Raw genomic sequence first — 21,108 nt, forward strand, 5'->3', positions numbered from 1 at the left:
TGGGACAATATCTACGGCCAGAGTAAACTCTTCCACAAGGACGGAATACACCTGTACCCCATCGGGGCAGCCAGATTCGGAAGGCTCCCAAACGACGCAGTACGTGACACCCGATCAAAAAACGACTCTCAGCCACGTCCCTCCACCCCGCCCGTGTACATAGACGCCATTCATCGCAACAAACTCGTAACCTTGAACCTGCCAGTACCTCCACCTCTATTACCAAGCCTCAAGATAACCTAAGAGTCCTTAGTTTCAATGCGCGTAGCCTAAGAATCAAGTTTGGTGAACTGAGATGTCTTGCTCTGACAGAAAATTTTGACGTAATTGCTATAACCGAAACATTTATCGACACCACAAATATTGATTTAAGTACAGAATACAACATAGATGGCTACAGACTCTTCAACAAAGATCGTGTTAACCGTAGAGGTGGTGGTGTCGCCCTTTTTGTCAAAAGCTATTTGCAACCCACTAACAGAACACCAGGAGGCAGTAGCTAACGTTGAACATTTGTGCGTGCGAGTAAACATTGCAAAGGTCAATTTAAATATATCTGTCACCTACAGGCCTCCGGGGCAATCACTCGATGCCGATCTTGAAATATACAACGTTTTAAGGCAGTCACTTAATAACAGCGACTCACTGATATTAGGAGACTTTAACCTCCCCCATATCGACTGGGCGACACTGTCAGGTACAGAAGGCGAGTCACACAGAATGATCAAATTTTTAGAAGAAAATTATCTAAGCCAAATAGTTCTGAACCAACTCGACAAAATAACATACTAGACCTTATTATTACTAACCAAGATAACCTAGTCAGTAATGTCACGGTAGGAGAACACCTCGGTTCTTGCGATCATAAATTAGTCCGCGTCAACATTAGAGCTCAAACATCAGTGACTGAAAATAAAGGTGCCCAATTTCAAAAGAGCTAACTTCGTAGAAATCCGACGAAAACTAATAGAAATGCAACTATCAGATGACGGTAATGTAGAGGACGCCTGGCTAAGCTTTAAAAATCATTTACTCACTCAGCAGAACACATTCGTCCCTTTGTGTGAGAAGCGAAGTAACACTAATAAAAGCCCACCTTGGTTTAACAGCGAAATTAAACACTCAGTCAAGGAGAGAAAATTGTTTTACAGGCTAAAGAGTGTGCAAAGCACGCCCGAAAACATTAGACTTTACCATGATGCCAGGCGACGAGTAAAAAGATTAGTATGTCAGGCAAAGCGTAGATATGAAGAAACTATTGCGGCCAACTGTAAAAATAATCCGAAATCCTTCTTCAGTTACATAAACAACAGAAAGGCGATCAGAAGTGGAATTGGACCCTTAATAAACAGCGACGGTGCACTAGTGACTGACAGCCAACACGTTGCAAACCTATTAAACAATTACTTTTCCCCGGTGTTTAATACTAACAGTCATCCCACCACTACCACCAACACCAGTACTAATGTAAATCCCGAGCATGCATTGCCTAACTTTGAAATAACAACCGATGAAGTTCTTAAAGCCCTCCAGTCACTTCAAACAAATAATAGTCCTGGACCTGACAAAGTATATCCTACTCTGCTCAAAGAAACAAAGAGCGAAATAGTCTCCTCCCTCACAACCGTATTCAATATGTCCTTGCGACAAGGCATCGTCCCTTCGGATTGGAAAAAGGCTAACGTGACACCGATTTTTAAGAAAGGAGACAAAAAAGTACCAGGTAATTACAGGCCCATTAGTCTAACTTCGGTTGTAGGTAAGCTACTTGAGAGCATAATTAGAGACAAAATTGTGAGTTACCTTGAAAGCCACTCATTAATTGGGGACTCACAACATGGCTTCCGTAACAAATGATCCTGCCTATCAAACCTATTAACCTTTTATAATGACCTCTTCACGGTTTATGACGTAACCAAATCACTGGACGTAGTTTATATTGATTTCCAGAAAGCGTTTGATAAAGTCCCACATCATAAATTACTTTACAAATTAAAGTAAATAGATATTGACGGTCAAGTACACCAATGGATCGCGAATTGGTTGAGCAACAGACAACAAAGAGTGGTGATTGACGGATTTAACTCAGAGTGGGCGCCGGTCACTAGTGGCGTCCCTCAGGGCTCGGTTCTTGGCCCAGTGCTCTTCATTATTTACATCAACAATGTGGATGTCGGACTCAATAATCGCATTAGTAAATTTGTAGACGACACAAAGATTGGTAACTCGGTTCACACGACGAAGACAGGCAAAGCCTCCAAGAGGATTTGCACAAAATTTCAGCTTGGTCTGATAGATGGGAGATGCCCTTTAACGTAGTCAAGTGCCAGGTCCTTCAAGTTGGAACAAGGAATAAGAAGTTCGATTACGAAATGCGCGGCGTTAAACTCAAAAGCGTTCAATGCGTTAAGGACTTGGGGGTCAAAATCGCGTCAGACCTCAAATTCGCACAGCAATGCATCGATACAGCAAATAAAGCGAACAGAATGTTGGGCTTCATTAAAAGAAACTTTTTATTCAAGAATAAAGATGTAATACTTCCACTCTACAATAGTTTAGTCAGACCCCACTTGAAATATGCGGTACAGTTTTGGTCTCCCCATCATGCAAAGGACATTGCTAAATAGGCGCACCTGACAATCACCATTGGGGGGTACAAACTTGGCGGAGGGACTTTTTTGGCAGCCATAGCCGGTAACGGGCTAAAGAGTAGCCTATCCAGATATTTTGTTTTTATTTATTAATGATCCACGAGACATCCTAGAGTTAAATCAAAGTATGTGCTTATCTTTGTATTCACTCATACACACACTGGTAATATTTATGTGGTGTCTGATTCACTTGTTTGAGTGAAATTCTATTGTGAAAAACAGTCACATATTCGTGTTACTGGTAAAAATGAAACTAGTAATGAAAATTTTGCCACCATGAAATATACACAAATAGATAAATATGAAAGCTCACGAGGTCACAATAAGTGATATCACCTGCTTTGCGCAGTAAAAATATGCTATTTGTGGTATCTGACACCCGCAAAATGGCTGGGTCGGGCCTCGTAGCTACAGCTCAACGTTGCCAGATTGTCGTACTCAGCCGATTATATTTCCCGGCTTCCTACCCCAAAACTGTCTTCTGGGCTCCAATAATGAAACTAATATATAGTTATCGTAAATACTGTGCTTTGAGTACGATGTCCTGGCAACGGTGGCTATACGTATTTTCATATTATTGTTCTGTTGTTTATTCAATGTTCTGTTCAAGAAAAAGAATACCCATAATTTTAGTTAGTTTTTGGTTATAAGGATTCTTTACGAAATACAATTATAACATTACCTTCTACTAGTTAGGAAACGTACTGAATCCTGGATCGGCTACAGTGATGTTAGGTGCGCCTATTAGAAGGTGTTCAGCGTCGGGCAATAAAAATGATCCCTTCCTTGCGCAACAAATCTTACGAAGAAAGGCTTTCCACCCTTAACATGTTCTCTCTTGAGAAACGTCGCCTCCGAGGAAAAGCGATCGAATGTTTTAAAATACTTAATGGTTTCACGAATGTAGACAGATCAACATTGTTTATGATCGATGACACTTTGCGTAGGCTACGAGGAACAATGGCATAAAACTCAAATGTAGACAAGTAAATTCAGACTGCATCAAATTTTTCCTCACCAACGTTGGAGTGTGAGAATGGAATAAGCTCCTACCGTCAGTGGTCCAGTGTAACACGATTGACTCCTTCAAAAACAAGCTCGACCGTCACTTCCTTCAACTTAACATCAACTAAGAGTTGAAATGCAACGTTTTGGAGCCTTCTGATTAATGTAGAATCACTTAGGTTTAAGGACAGACCAGACCACCTGGTCTAGACCATGGGGTCTGTGTGGTCTGATTTCTCTCTCTCTCTCTCTCTCTCTCTCTCTCTGTGGCAGTGTATGGTAAACGAAGAGATTTCGCTACATTCTTGGTACACTTGTTCATACTTCTCCTCCTCCTCCTCCCTGCATGCTTGTACTCAAATCACGTGTACACCCTCCACCTTCTTCCCTCCCTCGATCCTTCCTTTCCTCCCTTCCTTCAGCGTCCCTTTTATCCTCCTCCTCCTCCTCCTCCTCCTCCTCATGTATATCTAAAAACTTGGTGGTGCTTTTCTGTTGGAAATTGTTACCACACACACACACACACACACACACACACACACACACACACACAAACACACACACACACGTGCACGCACACACGTTTATAACAATGACTTCATGCATACACGTAAAATCTATAACTGTGTGTGTGTGTGTGTGTGTGTGTGGTGTGTTTGTGTGTGTGTGTGTGTGTGTGTGTGTTAACAATTGCCAACAGGAAAGCACCACCGAGTTTTTAGATATACATGAGGAGGAGGAGGATAAAAGGGACGCTGAAGGAAGGATCGAGGGAAGGAAGATTGTGGAAGGTGTACACGTGATTTGAGCACAAGCAGTGAGGAGGAGGAGCAAGTGTACCAAGAGTGTAGCGTAAGAAATCTCTTCGTTTACTATACACTTCCAGAGAGAGAGAGAGAGAGAGAGAGAGAGAGAGAGTGAGAGAAGCTGTACTACCGCTCTTGCAATTTGATTTCAAGGAGTCCAGTACAGCACGTTTGTAAGCGCCCCAACCAAACACAAAACACGACGAAAATTCCTTGTATAGTGTTTTTTTTACATTTGTTAACTTTTTATGCCCTTGAACTGACTCCACTGCTGTAAAAGAAAGAAAAAAAAACACTATACAAATATTTTTCGTCGTGTTTTGTGTTTGGTTGGGGAGCTTACAAACGTGCTGTACTGGACTGTAAGACTGGCCAGTGTAGTACTCGCTCCTGCTTCTGGCCCTTCACCCAGACAGAGGAGGGCGTACGCCCCGGGAGAGTCAGCACTCTTCGATCTCTCCCTTCCTACCTATTGCTGCTTCGACACCTTGGGCCTATAAAAACATGTGCCTTTCACTGTCGCCTCGCAGCGAGCGCCTAAACATCGCTTCGCTCCTAATTTCACTATATGGCAGTACAGTTATATCACAATTATACTTAATTTATGTTTCTGTATCACTTTACTCTGTCAACACCAAGCAGCCGAACCACGCCAAAACACAACAGTTGCTTCAACACACACCACAAGCAATTAGTATTTCCTCTCAAAATTTCTCTCTCTCTCTCTCTCTCTCTCTCTCTCTCTCTCTCTCTCTCTCTCTCTCTCTCTCTCTCTCTCTCTCTCTCTCTCTCTCTCTCTCTCTCTCTCTCTCTCTCTCTCTCTCTCTCTCTCTCTCTCTCTCTCTCTCTCTCCCATACTGAAATAAGAAGAGTTTGAATTTTGAGATTCTGTGGATTATTTCTTTTGGTAAAAAGAACAACCCGATATAACCTTGCATAGTAGTGGAAGACACTTGTATTATCAAAAGAAACAAATAAATTGTATAAAAATTCTGCTTATTTGGTAAGTAAACTGAGTTCATAGAAGGCATGTTGCCTATCATTACATCAGAGAGAGCAGGGAGATAGGGAGATCAGAAATTAGCCGGTTAGGGTCACCTTCCAAATGGTGTCGAAAATTGCATAGTGGTTTCGTTATCATTTGAGTGGATAAGTCACTCAGTTCCAAGGATATTTGTTGTATATTATATATGAGAATACGTGATAGAATATAACTCGGCAAAACTAATATCAATAATTTTATCACAAGAGCAATTCATTTACCATATCACTGCACTGCCCTCACCCCCTGCACACTTATACTTCACTGGGAGTACATACCTTACGCCCGTTTCGGCAGGTGTGTATACCTGCCTACTCCTTCTGTGTGGAATATTGCCATATATAAGAGGCATACTTTATCAAGGAGCGAACAAGGTCCTCGTATATAGTTAGTATCTAGGAGGAGAAAAAATGGTGGAGACTATTCAGAATGCTTAACCTCGAGGAAACATGCTTACCAAGAGGTTAGATTTCGAGTCTACGAGAGGCCATGAATGTTTAGTGAAGAAGAAGGGGACTGCTCTGTGTCCTCGAAGAATAGCAGACGATGTCTCAAATTTTGTAGAGTTGTCAGCCATGGGAATTGAGTTTCTGAGCTATCAAAAGACACTCGTAGGCGGTGGCCGAACTGGTAGCGTACTGGACCAACATTCGCCGAGTGATGGACGACGCGGGTTCGAATCCTCACGCTACCACTCGGATTTTTCAGTCACCGCCGAGTGGCTTAAAACTACCCACATGCTGTCCTGAAGACCACTCATCAACCCGGACTCTAGAGGAAGCCGTCCAAGCGAATCAAGAACGAGTTCCGGGGGGCAGCATGAGCCAATGCAAAATGGCGCCACTATAAACACTCGCCTGCGCCAGAACGGGCTGGGCCGACCATCAGGCCCCACCTGGAAGAAGCCTTGGGCCGACCATCAGGCCCCACCGGGAAGATGCCTACCGGCGCAATAGGCAACAACGTAAAAAAAAAAAGAAAAAAAAAACTCGATCCCTTCTGCCAGTGGTTAAGGGTTTCGAAGCAACCAGCCTTGAATATTTTTTTATTTCTTTATTGTTGGTCTTTTTTAAGCTGTTTGGGTGGAAATCATCAAAATGCAGTAGGAAGAGAGTTGGAGAGTGTCGATAGCTGTAAAACGCTGTTATTTAGATGTTTAGAGCAAGAACAGTGACTGCTGCTTCAAATCCTCACCTTGGTAGAGGGGAGACACTTTTTAAGGTCGGGGTCGAAGACGCCACCTCTACAGGAGCCGACATACGCCTGAAGAACGTTCCCTTCGCCTTGACGGACACAGTCGATATATTCGTCACAGTAGTCCGGGTGAGCGAACCTTCCCTCTTCTGCACACCGCTCCCTGTTGTAACAGCACATTGTATGAGTGTCGGTAAGCTTCTCAACTTAGGCCAAAATAAACTCATTGATTGCCATCACACTCTGGCCACGGCGTACTGGGTAAAGTAATGTGGTGAAGCGATAGGAAGGATTATTATTATTATTATTATTATTATTATTATTATTATTATTATTATTATTATTATTGTCATTATTATTAATATCTTTATGATTATTATTTTTATTATTATTATAGGCGAAGAATGTCAGCCCCTCTGGAGAATTCATAAAACTATATATCCAATTAGGGTCCCAGAGGGGGGAACATTGGCCTTAAGGAAAGATAAAGTCACCTTAGTAAAAAAAACTATTAACTGTTCTTAATTAATTGCAGGTTTTCAGCTTTAACAACATCATTTGGAAGTTGGTTACACAATTTAGTTATACAGGGAACAATGTTAACAGAAAATTGGGAAACATTAAAACATACTGCTGGAAATGCCAAATTATCGAGATTTGAAGCAAAACTATTGAAACGAGACTGAACAATAGATGGAGGAAGTTTAGAATGTAATGTATGGTTATGATTGTTGAAGATCTTATACAACAGAGTAAGAGAGCCCACAATGCGGCGATGTTCAAGATTAATATCGAGATCGCCCAATTAGCTTAACATCGGTTATAGGGAAGATGCTGGAGTCCATAATACCCAGGAACATTCGGGAGCATTTAGAGAAACATAGCTTAATTCACGACTCGCAGCATGGGTTCACAAAAGGTAGGTCATGCCTCACCAATCTCTTGTCCTTCTACAATAAAGTATTTGAGGCGGTTGACAGAGATAAAAATTATGATGTAATCTATCTTGATTTTAGTAAATCGTTTGACAAAGTTCCTCACCAACGACTGTTGCTTAAATTACAGGCTCACGGAGTAGAGGGTAAAGTTTTGAACTGGGTCAAGGCGTGGCTTAGCAATAGGAAGCAAAGAGTGCAAATCAATGGTAAAAGATCTGACTGGGGATGTGTTACGAGTGGGGTCCCACAAGGTTCGGTATTAGGTCCACTTTTGTTTATTATTTATATCAATGATTTAGATACAGGAATTAGTAGTGATGTTAGTAAATTTGCAGATGATACCAAGATCGGTAGATTAATTGAGTCGGATGAGGACGCTAGTATTCTCCAAGGTGAACTCAACAGATTGTATGACTGGGCGGATAAATGGCAGATGGAGTTCAATGTAGGGAAGTGCAGTATTCTGAGTGTAGGTAGGAACAACCCCTCACATAACTATTGCTTAAATGACACTCTCATAAGCAGGTCTGGGTGCGAGAGGGATTTAGGGGTCTTAGTGAGCTCTGATCTCCGTCCAAGGGCACAATGCATTCAAGCTAGAAATCGAGCTAATAGGGTACTGGGATTTATTTCAAGGAGCGTAAGCAACAGAAGCGCCGAAGTCTTCCTCAAACTATATTTAGCATTAGTTAGACCTCATCTTGACTATGCGGTTCAGTTCTGGTCACCTTACTATAGAATGGATATCAAAATGTTAGAATCGGTGCAGAGGAGAATGACTAAGATGATTCAGGGGTTGAGAAACTTGCCATACGAGGGAAGACTCAAACAGTTAAACTTGCATTCCCTAGAAAGGCGAAGGGTGCGTGGAGACATGATCGAGGTTTATAAATGGATGAAGGGCTTTAATAAGGGAGACATTCATAAGGTTTTGTTGGTAAGAGAACCGGGTAGGACACGAAGTAACGGGTTTAAACTGGATAAATTCAGATTCAACAGGGACATAGGCAAAAATTGGTTTACTAACAGGGTGGTGGATGAGTGGAATAGGCTTAGCAGTCATGTGGTGAGTGCCAATACAATTGTCACATTCAAAAATAGACTAGATAAATTCATGGACAGCGATATTAGGTGGGGTTAGATACACGGGAGCTTAGGGTCAAAGGAGCTGCCTCGTACAGGCCTACCGGCCTCTTGTAGACTCCTGCGTTCTTATGTTCTTATGTTCTTATGTTCTTATAATAAAAAAAATGGAAAGTCAAAATTATCGATGTACAGTTATCCTTCTATTTTTGCAGTTTCAGTACTTAGCAAAAAGTATGTAATGATGATGATGATGATGATGATAATATTAATAATAATAATAATAATAATAATAATAATAATAATAATAATAATAATAATGTAAGGACATTTTCGAAAAGTTTGGTAAACGAGAAAGAAGGAAACGCGGGTGTCCTGAGGTGAGTATTATACAGTGGCTATATACAGATCACCTGAGCTCGTCGCTCAGAGGTGCCCGCGGCCGACACGGAGATATTACTAGGCCTCTTTCATACGAACGGTTTTTGCAGCAGCCCGGTACAGGCGAACATCCACGGTCAGGTGCAGCGTCTGCTGCAGGCTCTCTCTCTCAACATCCGCTCCGGTACCTCAGTCAAGTCAGTCGCCACAGTGTGAACGGGGCTTAAGCCCCGTTCACACTGTGCCGACTCTGGGCCACGACAACCCAGCGACTTCTGCATTTGACAAGTCGGCTCCCACGCTCCAAGAATTTTTTATCGTCTTGGTGTCGGCTACCATGATTGCCGACTGTCTGGGACATTCGGCCAACTAGTTGGCAGAATGTCTGCGGCATGCTGCCAACTAGTCTCAAGACGAGTCTCAACGGTCATTTTTTGAAATGGCGCCATGTCTATGACAACCACGAATCTGCCGACCGATTGGCCGACAGTCGCAGATGGTCTTGACGACAGTCTTCCAGACTGTCTGTCAACTAGTTGGCCGACTAGCTGGCCGACAGTTGCCAAGGAGTTGGCCGACGGTCTTCCTGATGGTCTTCGCGACTGTCTTGACGACTGTCTTGGCGGCAGTCTTGCCGTTCCTTAAAATACTTAATCGCTCTGTATTCGAGAATGAAATGTATCGTTCCGTTTTGAACCAATACGGAACGACATTTGTTCCGTACGGTATTTTGTTATCTGAATGGTCAAGCAGATAAAATTCAGTATCTTAAAATTGTAGTGATCGAGCGCATTTTTCGGTTAATCACAAAACCAGCCCGTAAAATTTGTCAAAGGTTCGTCCTAAAATACATGTTAAATACGCGACGTAACGTCCCTCCCCCCTCCGGCCCTCCCTAGCTCTTGCCTCTACCAGCAGCGTGCTGCGGCTGTGATTCATTGCATGCATGCTCGAGAATTTTTCGGGTTGCCACCAGTTCCTTTAAATATGGATCCATTCCGTATTGGAGAGTGAGATGTTGCACTCCACATTTTTCTGACCTCAGGGTGGCAACCCTAGTTGTGTCATTCAACACAAGAGAGATCGAGGCAAAAGGAGTGCGTGCGTACTGTGCGGCTCCTAAGTTTGTGCCAGCGAAACGTGACCATGTCCAGAAGTTGTTATTGTGCTTGTGATTGCAAAATAAATATATAAATTTCTTGATGGCGGCAGTGTTAGCCAATATTTCTGAGCCGACAGTCGTCACGAGCGTCCTTCATTAGGCGAAGACTGTCGTCACGACAGTCTCTCATCATTCTTAACTAGTCGGCACAGACGACTGTGCCGACAGGAAACGGTAAAAATTTGAAAAATGACCCCGACAGTCGTCGCGACTGTCTCAAGGCAAGCCAAGACTGTTGACGACAGTCGTCACGACTGCCCCAGACCTCCCTCAGACCTCAACCGGAAGTGACGATTGGTCCAGACTCTTGCCGACTCTTGTGAAAGTTTAGCATGGAATACTTTTTTGCGCTAACCCTCACGACTCCAGACTCCCGTCACGACGTCGGCACAGCAGTCTCGAGACCTCTTTCAAGACATGCCCAACCCTTTCATATCAACATCCAAGACCTCGTGTACCCTAGAGTTGTGGGTTGTCTTGGCCCGGAGTCGGCACAGTGTGAACGGGGCTTTAAGAGGAAAGGGGAGGAACGTTGCATCGCGTATTTTACACGTATTTTAGGACGAAACTTTGACAAATTTTAGGGGCTGGTTTTGTGATTAGTCGAAAAATGCGCTCGATCACTATAATTTTAAGATACTGAATTTTATCTGCTTGACCATTCAGATAACAAAATACCGTACGGAACAAATGTCGTTCCGTATTGGTTCAAAACGGAACGATACATTTCATTCTCGAATACAGAGCGATTCCGTATTTTACGGAACGGCAAGACTGCCGCCAATACAGTCGCCAAGACAGTCGCGAAAACCGTCAGGAAGACCGTCGGACAACTCCTTGGCAACTGTCGGGCAGCTAGTCGGCCAGCCAGTTGACAAACAATCTGGAAGACTGTCGTCAAGACCGTCTGCGACTGTCGGCCAATCGGTCGGGTGATTCGTTGTTGTTGTAGACATGGCGCCATTTCAAGAATTGACCGTTTAGACTCGTCTTGAAACTAGTTGGCGGCATGTCGCAGACATTCTGCCAACTAGTTGGCCGAATGTCCCAGACAGTTGGCAATCATGGTAGCCGACACCAAGACGCCAAACAATTCTTGGAGCGTGGGAGCCGACTTGTCAAATGCAGAAGTCGCTGGGTTGTCGTAGCCCAGAGTCGGCACAGTGTTAACGGGGCTTAACCCTCACGACTCCACACTCCTCTCACGACGTCCGCTCAGCATTCGGCGACCGTTTCTAGACCTCTTTCAAGACATGCCCGACCGTTTCACATTAACACCCAAGACCTCGTGTACCCTAGAGTCGTGGGTAGTCGTGGCCCAGAGTCGGCACAGTGTGAACGGGGCTTTGTAGCCCCGCTACTTTCCCGCACCAGTTCACCGACACGCTGTCCCCCGCGCCGGCCGTTATAGGTTGCCCGCGTGACGCAAGGCTTTCCCTAGAGCAGTGGTTCCCAACCAGGGGTCCATGAGCCCCAAGGAGTCCATGGAAGAATTTCAAGGGATTCATAGAGATTCTAATTATTTTTAGATTTATTTTACTGGAATTAGGAGAAATGCGGCTCGGAATAATATTCATACTACTGTACACAATCCTTAAAACTGAATGCTTAAATGCGAGAATTGTTCTGCATTGGCTAACGGTACCAGGGATGTCAGACTCACGGCCCATGTGACAAAGAAAAAAAAAGATTAAATAAAATAAAAATGATAAAATCGACGAGAGAGTAGCCACGTTTTGCAAAGTTAATACCTAAAATATGGAATCTTTTTTGGTCCCTAAATTCAGTGCAGTAACAAATGACTTCCGGAAAATAGAAAGGGGGTCGAGACCGTTAGGAGGGTTGTGGGGAGCGAAGCCCCCCGTTAAAGGAGGCGAGGGGGGCGAAGAACCCAAGTGTCCAAGACCTTGACTCTTCAGAATTTTCCACCATCTGGCTAAGACTTCATTGTCATTCTATTACTAAATACATCTGTGCTGTTCATTTCTCACCTAACTCTACTAACTATATAAAATTCTTTGACTACTTGAACTCTAAAGTGGAGCACATCTTGACCCACTCTCCCTTCGCTGAAATCTCCATCTTGGGAGATTTCAATGTTCACCACCAGCTTTGGCTTTCATCCTCTTTCACTGACCAGCCTGGTGAACAAGCCTACAACTTTGCTTTCCTCAGTGACCTAGAACAGTTGGTTCAGCACCTTACACGTATTCCCGACCGTCTTGGAGACTGGCCCAACATACTAGATCTCTTCCTAACCTCTAACCCTTCTGCTTACTCTGTCAAACTGTTCTCTCCGTTGGGCTCCTCCGATCACAACCTTATTTCTGTATCCTGTCCTATCGCTCCTGTATACCCTCTGGACCCACCGAAGAGGCGATGCTTCTGGCATTTTGCTTCAGCTCGGTGGGAAGACCTGAGGATGTACTTTTCCGATTTCCCGTGGAATGATTACTGCTTCCAGGAGAGAGACCCCTCTGTGTGTGCCCAGCGCATCACAGAGGTGATTGTCTCTGGAATGGAGGCACACATTCTACGTACTTTCTCTACTCCTCATGCTAAACAGCCTTGGTTTAATCACGCTTGTTCCCATGCTGTCAAAGATAGAGAGGCAGCTCACAAAAGGTACCAGAGCCTTCGATCTCCCGCTAACCATAATCTTTACATTTCTTCCCGGAATCGTGCCAAATCTATTCTCCGACTTACCAAAAACTCCTTCATTGATAAAAAAAAATGCCAAAACCTTGCTTTTTCTAATTCTTCCCGTGACTTCTGGCATCTAGCGAAAAACATCTCCTCCAACTTCACTTCTTCCTCTTTCCCTCCTCTCCTTAGTCCTGACGGCAGCACCGCCGTCTCATCTATCTCTAAGGCTGAACTCTTCTCTCAAACTTTCTCTAAAAACTCCACTCTGGACGATTCTGGGCATATTTCTCCTACTCATCCCCCTCTGACTCCTTTATGCCTGTTATTAAGATTCTTAAGAATGATGTATTGTATGCCCTCTCTGGCCTCAATCCTCAGAAGGCTTATGGACCTGATGGAGTGCCTCCTATTGTCCTTAAAAACTGTGCTTCCGTGCTGACACCCTGCCTGGTCAAACTCTTTCGCCTCTGCCTGACAACATCTACCTTTCCTTCCTGCTGGAAGTATGCCTTCATACAGCCTGTACCTAAGAAAGGTGACCGTTCCAATCCCTCAAACTACCGTCCTATAGCTTTACTTTCTTGTCTATCTAAAGCTTTTGAATCAATCCTTAACCGGAAGATTCAAAAGCACCTTTCCACTTCTGACCTTCTATTTGATCGCCAGTATGGGTTCCGCAAGGGGCGTTCTACTGGTGATCTCCTTGCCTTCCTAACTGACTCTTGGTCATCCTCTCTTAGCCGTTTCGATAAAACCTTTGCTATTGCGCTGGACATATCAAAAGCCTTTGATAGGGTCTGGCACAAATCTTTCCTTTCCAAACTGCCTTCCTACGGTTTCTATCCTTCTCTCTGTTCCTTTATCTCAAGTTTCCTCTCTGACTGTTCTATTTCTGCTGTGATAGACGGTCACTGTTGTTCCCCTAAACCTATTAATAGTGGTGTTCCGCAGGGTTCTGTCCTATCTCCCACTCTCTTTCTGTTGTTCATTGATGATCTTTCCAAAACGAACTGTCCTATCCATTCTTACGCAGATGACTCTACTCTGCATTACTCAACTTCTTTTAAAAGAAGACCCACCCAACAGGAACTAAATGATTTCAGGATGGTGGCGGCAGAACGCTTAGCCTCAGACCTTAGTATTGTTACGACAGGGGGTATATTTTTGGGGGTATTTGTGTTATTTGTGTGGGAGGTGCTAGTTTGGGGCGCGGAGGACTGGTGATGGCCGGCGGCGTGGGGTGCATCGCGGCGGCCGGGCCGAGAGCAGCTGGCCGCGCCGCTGGGCAGGGACAGGGTTGCCAACTGGCGTTTTCCACTGCCAAATCTAACCATTTTTGGCAGTAAAACGTGTGTTTGGCAGTGAAAAACGACAATTTGACATTTTGACATTAAAAATTTATAAATTTGGCAGTCAAGAAACCGCGTGATGTAATTTTGGTTAGTAGTGCGTAATGAAATATTCTCGGCAAACAACCAAATCCATGCCTTCGATACGTGTACAATACGCGTACGGTACTGGTATTCTCGGGCGCTCGCAAGTCCCAAGCCCGTCAGTAGTCACTACTCAGTACACTTTGTTGGTCGCGCGCTTCTGAACTCGCCACAATATCTAAGGGAAAAGGACAATACGATTCTGGGAGGAAGTACCAGTATACATGGGAGAAGGAGTTCCCATGGTCAATAAAGGCGAAAGGTGGAAAAGAATCAGCAGTAATGCCGTCTTTTCCCATGTAACTGCAGTGAAGACGAAAGCTCGCAACAGAATGAGTTTGAAACTGTTGGAGTCAATTTTGAGAGTATACGTACAACCCTAATATAGTATCGGAAAAGTGTTGCAAGGACTTAGAAATCACTGGAGACATGCTGCAAAAGTTCACTGTTGATATGTACGACCATGCAAGAGGCCTAAATGCACCCCCGGAAGGCAACGATAATGTCTTCGATGATTTATACTTGTCTACTTAATTACCGGTAAAGTAAGTTTAACTATTGGAATTAGTTCAGTTTTACATCGAACTGTGAATGTCATGTGTGCTGTGTAGTTTTTATTTTTCCCCTGGGGGCTTAAATTATAATTTTTATCTTGAAAATGTGCGAGGAAATTCTATTAACATATGTGGGTGGGGCGTGGAGTGTAGGTCCAGTTCGCAAAGGGGGCGTGGTAGTGAAAAGGTTAGGAGCAACTGCTTTTTACGTATGAAATATTAGGATTTGTAAAATTTTGGCATTGAAATTCTTAGTCTGGCAGTAAATCTGAGCAAATTTGGCAACAGTACACTCATGACACTTGGCAACCCTGGGCAGGGAGAGAGAGCCCAGCTGCTAGAGATGAGAGACGTGCGCTGCTGCCCCTGTGTGCCCTGCCCGCTTCTGTGAGCCCTGTGCTTGTCTGTGCCCCTTCTGAGTACTGGGAGTTACTGTGCCTTGTAAACCAGTGTTTTGTACGTGTTAGAGCTGTTAAGTAAAGTGGAAAACCTGCACTGTGAGCCTCTTTGTTTCCCAAACAAAGCATTGACTACTGGAATGAATTACATGTAAAAGCCTGATAGTCAGAACTATTCACAAATTTTGTGAGTTAGTTGTTGATGTTATTGTTAAAGATTCACTCCCTCCTAATAGGGGGGAGCACGGGCCTTTGCCAAAGGCGGCCCGTAGCAGGGTGCCGACAGACCGACTCCATCGCCTGGCGTCAGCCGGGCCGACCAAGTCGGTCCACCGACGAGGACTGGCGTGTCTCTGTGTGAGTCAGTGAGAAAACCGGAACACGCATGCACACGTACACACCAACAAGGAAACTAAATGAAAACTAAACATCTACTCACCTGCCTTGACCATCTGTTAATTGCTTGAAGCCTTGTGCATCCACCTGGAAAATAAATATTTCTATGAATACTTAACATCATATTGCCGAAAATGAAAGAAAACTAGGTAGAGCGAAATAAAGGATATATATATATATATATATATATATATATATATATATATATATATTTATATATATATATATAGATAGATAGATATATAGATGTATAGATAGATATATAAATATATATATATATATATATATATATAGAGAGAGAGAGAGAGAGAGAGAGAGAGAGAGAGAGAGAGAGAGAGAGAGAGAGAGGGGGGGGGGGGTTGGGGGCAGGGGGTGCTGGCGCCTTTTCTTAAAAGGCGTGGGCGTGAGCGCGGGTAAGCCACTGCCGAGAGGGGTAGAGCCACTGTCTAGGGAAAGAACAGGATACGATAATTCTACGATACCGATTACCTTTTTGGTTGGTATCGGTGGTATCGATTACTGATACCGATACCCCGACCTTTGCTCCATTAATGCTACCTTTTTTAAACAAGATGTAATCCCACACTCAAAAAGTTGATTGAAGGATTACAATGAAATGGTCTTTTATGGCCTAAATATAAGCCGATGGGTGGAAGGAAACAAAATATTGAACAGAAAATAATAATATATATTACATGCAATTTACCTAAGTACTGCCAAAATATTGTTCCAAAATATTACAAGTGCCCGCCGCCCGCGGCCGGTGGGTCAGGGTGGCGTCAGGGTTGGACTGACAGATAGACAGGTCGGTCACACGCCCACCAGCTGCCACCACATCGGACCGCCAAACGCAAAGTTGAATCCCTGACTACCTTTCAGTGTAATGAATAGTCACTTCGCTGCATATTGAAATTACTTACTTTTCCCCTAAGAAAGCCCACTTGGAAGAAAAAAAGGTGTTATCGAAATATCGATAACTTGGCGTTAGTATTGATATTTCAGTATCGCAGGTAACGATATTTTCGTATCGATGCGCCCAACCCCTACAGGACATCACGACGAGGGGTGCAGGGAGTCAACGCCACGCTGTCGCCTAGGGATGTGCGGTATCGACAAAAATACCGGTATTGCCGATACCGGTATAAGTCATGACACCTGTAATATCGGTATTTCCTCAAAAATACCGGTAATACCGGTAACGGTATTTACTTTTTAAATGGAAATTTTTTGCTTTGCGTTTAATCGTACAATATGTAACACTAAAATCGCACGAGGTAGTTTTAGGTGACTTCTAACTTGTATTATTTATTGCATAAATAGTATTTTTAACATAATCAAGATAGAATAAAAATTAAAATCTCCTTAAAAAATTATTTTGGGGTCTGTGTGTAATAATAAAAATATAATAATAATAATAATAATAATAATAATAATAATAATAATAATAATAATAATAATAATAATAATAATAATGATAATAATAATAATAATAATGATATAATAATGATAATAAGAATAACAATAACAATAAAAAGATCAATAATAATATTATTAATAATAATAATAATAATAACTAAAAATGACAACAACAATAATCAACAACAATAATAATAATAATAATAATAATAATAATAATAATAATAATAATAATAATAATAATAATAATAATAATAATAATAATAATAATAATAATGATAATGATAATAATAATAATAATAATAATAATAATAATAATAATAATAATAATAATATTAATAATAATAATAAATGATTTAATTGGAAAACTGCATCATAATGATTGAAATACTAATGCTCATAAACATAAAAGTAATAAATAAAATAAATAAAAAAAATAGAGTAATGGTTAGAATTAAGCTATGTATGTACACAAAAGTTTCCACTCATGGACCCCAGGCAGGAGGTAGCCTAATATGTGACGTCATGCGCCAAACTGACTCATTATCGTCCTGAAGTGAACAGACTGCAAAGCATAATATTATAATATAGACTGTGATCTAGGTGAATATATTACTCGAGTTTCATGTTAACTTCTTCACTTTGACTCGTTTGTCGCGGTCGCGAAAACGAGTCATCTTCACTTTGCTCTGAGTCTGAAAGCATTTCGTATCTGACGGGCATGTGAACAGCAGTTCATTTCACTGACCCACGAGTCGATTTTATAATTTTCGTTCACATGCGATGATGTTACATTTTATGGAATATCATTTCTCTCTCTCTCTCTCTCTCTCTCTCTCTCTCTCTTGAATGGGCTACTCATATATCGTGCGGTAAGCGCTCAAGTAAACGCAAAGACAGACGAAAAGATGAAGAATGAAGACAAAGATGAACAAAAAAATACACACGTCCCCCACTATTCGTGAGTTGGCCATTCGCGGGTTCGACTATGATTATGTTTAGATTTATGGGTCAATCATGTCATATTCACTGATGCCGTTTCAAAATTAAGCGCGCGCGGGAATCCTGGATATGAAGTGCTTCGCCTACGTGGCCCACGTTTCGACCGCCAGTAGCCAGTAGTGAAGTCACAAGTCAGCGCCTTTGTATTTATGTATTTGAATAGTTGTTATGCTCATGGGGTTGGTGCATTCTGTGCTGTACAAAAGAAAAATAAATACCGAAAAAAATACCAACGAAAAAATTCCGGTATAGCGGTATACCGAAGTGATAAGAATACCGTTACCGGTATACCGAAATGCTGCTGATACCGGTAATACCGAAACTGAAATACCGGTATTCCGGTATACCGGATACCGGAGCACATCCCTAATGTCGCCATGCCGTCACGCCCTGCCCACAGTGTAAGCATGCACAGTGGTCCGAGTTTCTCTCCAATATTGAACCTCCCCCGCACAATGACGTCAAGTGGTCAGCAGGGGCAACGACTCCCTCTGTGAGCCTCAGTCAGTTGCAGTGATGCCAGATATGGGGAATTGTCCCTAGATTTGGGGATTTCGGGGCACTGAAAAAATGTGTAATATATCGCTTAAAATAATACTATTAATATGAAGGTTAAAAGAAAACATGAGGTTAAACCGACGGCAAGGAAGAAGTAAATTTGTGAGGACACGGCCTGAACGCGAGTGAACCAGAGCTAAAAAAAAAAAAAAAGACGGTAAAGTTGCCGACTTCGGGTTCTTCGACGTTCAAAGGTTCAAGAAATCAATGATTACCATGAGTTTTTGAACGATTGTAGAACCTGCAAGTATGATATGATGTCATTTGTGTTCTATAGAGATTACTATCAACACAAAATCTCCGTCAAAATCGCAACAAGCGATTAGTTAGCGGCATCACCGCTGCTGAGAACACTCTCCTCTCAGTCCCTAACTCAGTCATCAGAGTGACTCAGACTTGCCACGCTGGCCGCACCACGCACGTGTCGTGACACCATTCTAAATTTCCAGACTCCAGCCATAGCCTTCAGGTTCCTATCTTGAAACTGTATCGAGCATTTAGCGCACACACGCCTTTAATCAGGTAAGCAGTAAGCTGAACTTATAGTTAGATTATTAGATGCTGTGACGACTATGAATGCGAAGACCAAAGCATTTTAAAAATAATTTGTTGTAAATCTTCACGAGGCGTTTGTCATTAAAATACTATTAAGACGGCGTAATGGCGCGGTACGTATAAATTATGAGGGATGACGCAATGACGTATATTTCAGTATTTTCATAACAAGTAGATATATTAAATAGGGATTATTGGTATTTTTCCCTCGAATATTTAGGGATTTTGAGACCAGACTCTCTGGCAACACTGGTCAATTGCGCTCCAGGCAGCCTACAGTACATAGCCCTACATCCTGTGCTACCTTAGCAAGATAGGCTGCAGTGCTCCTTATAATATGCACCTTAACCCGCACAGTGCCGAGCCCGTATATGTATGGGCTTCCGGTAACCCGCGCGTAGTGCCGAGCCCGTATATATACAGGATGGGTAGAAAAAAATCCTAAATTCCATGTTTCCAAGCGCGGCCCCGCCGCATTCGACTATCTACTCTAGCTCATCCCTATTCTGTCCAAATCCCTTATGCAAGAGTTAACCAGCATCATTCTTTCATCCCTTACACTGGTACACTCTGGAACAGCCTTCCTTCGTCTGTATTTCCTCTTGCCTATGACCTGAACTTTTCCAAGAGGAGAGTATCAGGACACCTCTCCTCCCGAAACTGACCTCTCTTTTGGCCACTCCTCTAAACTCTTTTGTAGGGGCAGTGATCAGCGTTTTTTTTTTTTTTCGTTATTGTTTTTTTCCCTTGAGCTGCTTCTTTTACTGTAAAAAAATAATGTAGTCGTTATCTTGTAGCATCGATAAATACTACTGACATGCTCTCCCATCGGATGCAGAGCGGCCTATAACTTCTAGTAAATGTTGCTCATTTACAAAGTCCGTGTTGTGATTTCAAGCAGCTGCAGATATCCAAAAAGGGGGATCAAGAAATGCGTGACGGTGGACAGCACCGACCCACCAATCCCGGTGTTCTTCAACTTCCACACCAAACGTTCGTGATTGGCACGATCAAAGGCTGCTGAAAAATCTAGTTGCACCACCCACGCCTTGTGACCTCACTCATGCACAGAAAACCAGCTGCAGACCGCCAGAAAGGTGGGATTATCAATGAATAATAACGTAACCAACGAAAACAAGTATCGGCTGCCTCACATTCACCTAAGGCACAGAACACCATGCCGGGGTGACATACTTACAGCACACAGAACCAGCAGGAGTAGAGCTGAAGTGGCCGCCATCCTTCCTGTGAGAGCTGTAAGTCAAAGCTGCTGCAGGTCTCTTGTTATATACCGCGGCAGTGACCTGAACATAAGAGAGCCCCACCCCTCAGGTGGGGAGGTCAGCCGCCTCTCCGAGATAAATATTTGCTCTTTCCGCTACTTAACCTTCCTGCTTGGCAGGTTCGCATTATTATTGATTGAAGTCAAAAAACAGTTCATTGTCTTGTCATTGCTTCAATGGGTGCCTCAATCAAACTCGCTTGTCCTGTTGTGCAACCTGAAGCTCCGACAGAGTTGGGGACATAATATGCTTTTTTGTATGTAATTCACCACGGCCTGATCACGAGATGGACTCGTAATCGCCAGCAGGTACCCTCCCGACATGAGCAAGTGCTCTTTTTATAGTCGATCTCTGGGTACTGCCAGGACCTCACACACCACACACCCCATCCCCCTTGCTCAAGGGAGGACAGTAACCACTCCTAGTCAACGGAAAGAATCCGGACTGAACGGGCCCGCCCTGTCAGGCTGTGAAGCCTGGCAGCGAAGCGCTCTAACCAGTTGCGCCACGGAGTGATGTGTGTGTATATATGTGCGTGTGTGTGTGTGTGTGTGAAAGCAGTGACTTCCGCGTTTATCTGCTTTGCCGCTTCTCATAATAAGGCG

The 21,108-nt window shown here is 43.1% G+C and overlaps 1 protein-coding gene across 1 annotated transcript in view; it reads right to left on the reverse strand.

The window, feature by feature from the left end:
• LOC126985997 (C-type mannose receptor 2-like) overlaps positions 1–20,510 on the reverse strand; it is a 66,884-nt gene extending 46,374 nt beyond the window's left edge. The window contains exons 1-3 of the mRNA XM_050841682.1: positions 20,419–20,510; positions 15,733–15,776; positions 6,699–6,861 (exon numbers count right to left, since the gene is read on the reverse strand). Of these exons, the coding sequence (XP_050697639.1) occupies positions 6,699–6,861; positions 15,733–15,776; positions 20,419–20,460 (249 nt within the window). The 5' untranslated portion in view covers positions 20,461–20,510. The remainder of the gene's footprint in view (positions 1–6,698; positions 6,862–15,732; positions 15,777–20,418) is intronic.
• Between the last annotated feature and the right edge of the window lie 598 nt (positions 20,511–21,108).

This window comes from Eriocheir sinensis, chromosome 61 (genome assembly GCF_024679095.1).
Source record: "Eriocheir sinensis breed Jianghai 21 chromosome 61, ASM2467909v1, whole genome shotgun sequence".
In the NCBI taxonomy this organism is placed as follows: domain Eukaryota; kingdom Metazoa; phylum Arthropoda; class Malacostraca; order Decapoda; family Varunidae; genus Eriocheir; species Eriocheir sinensis.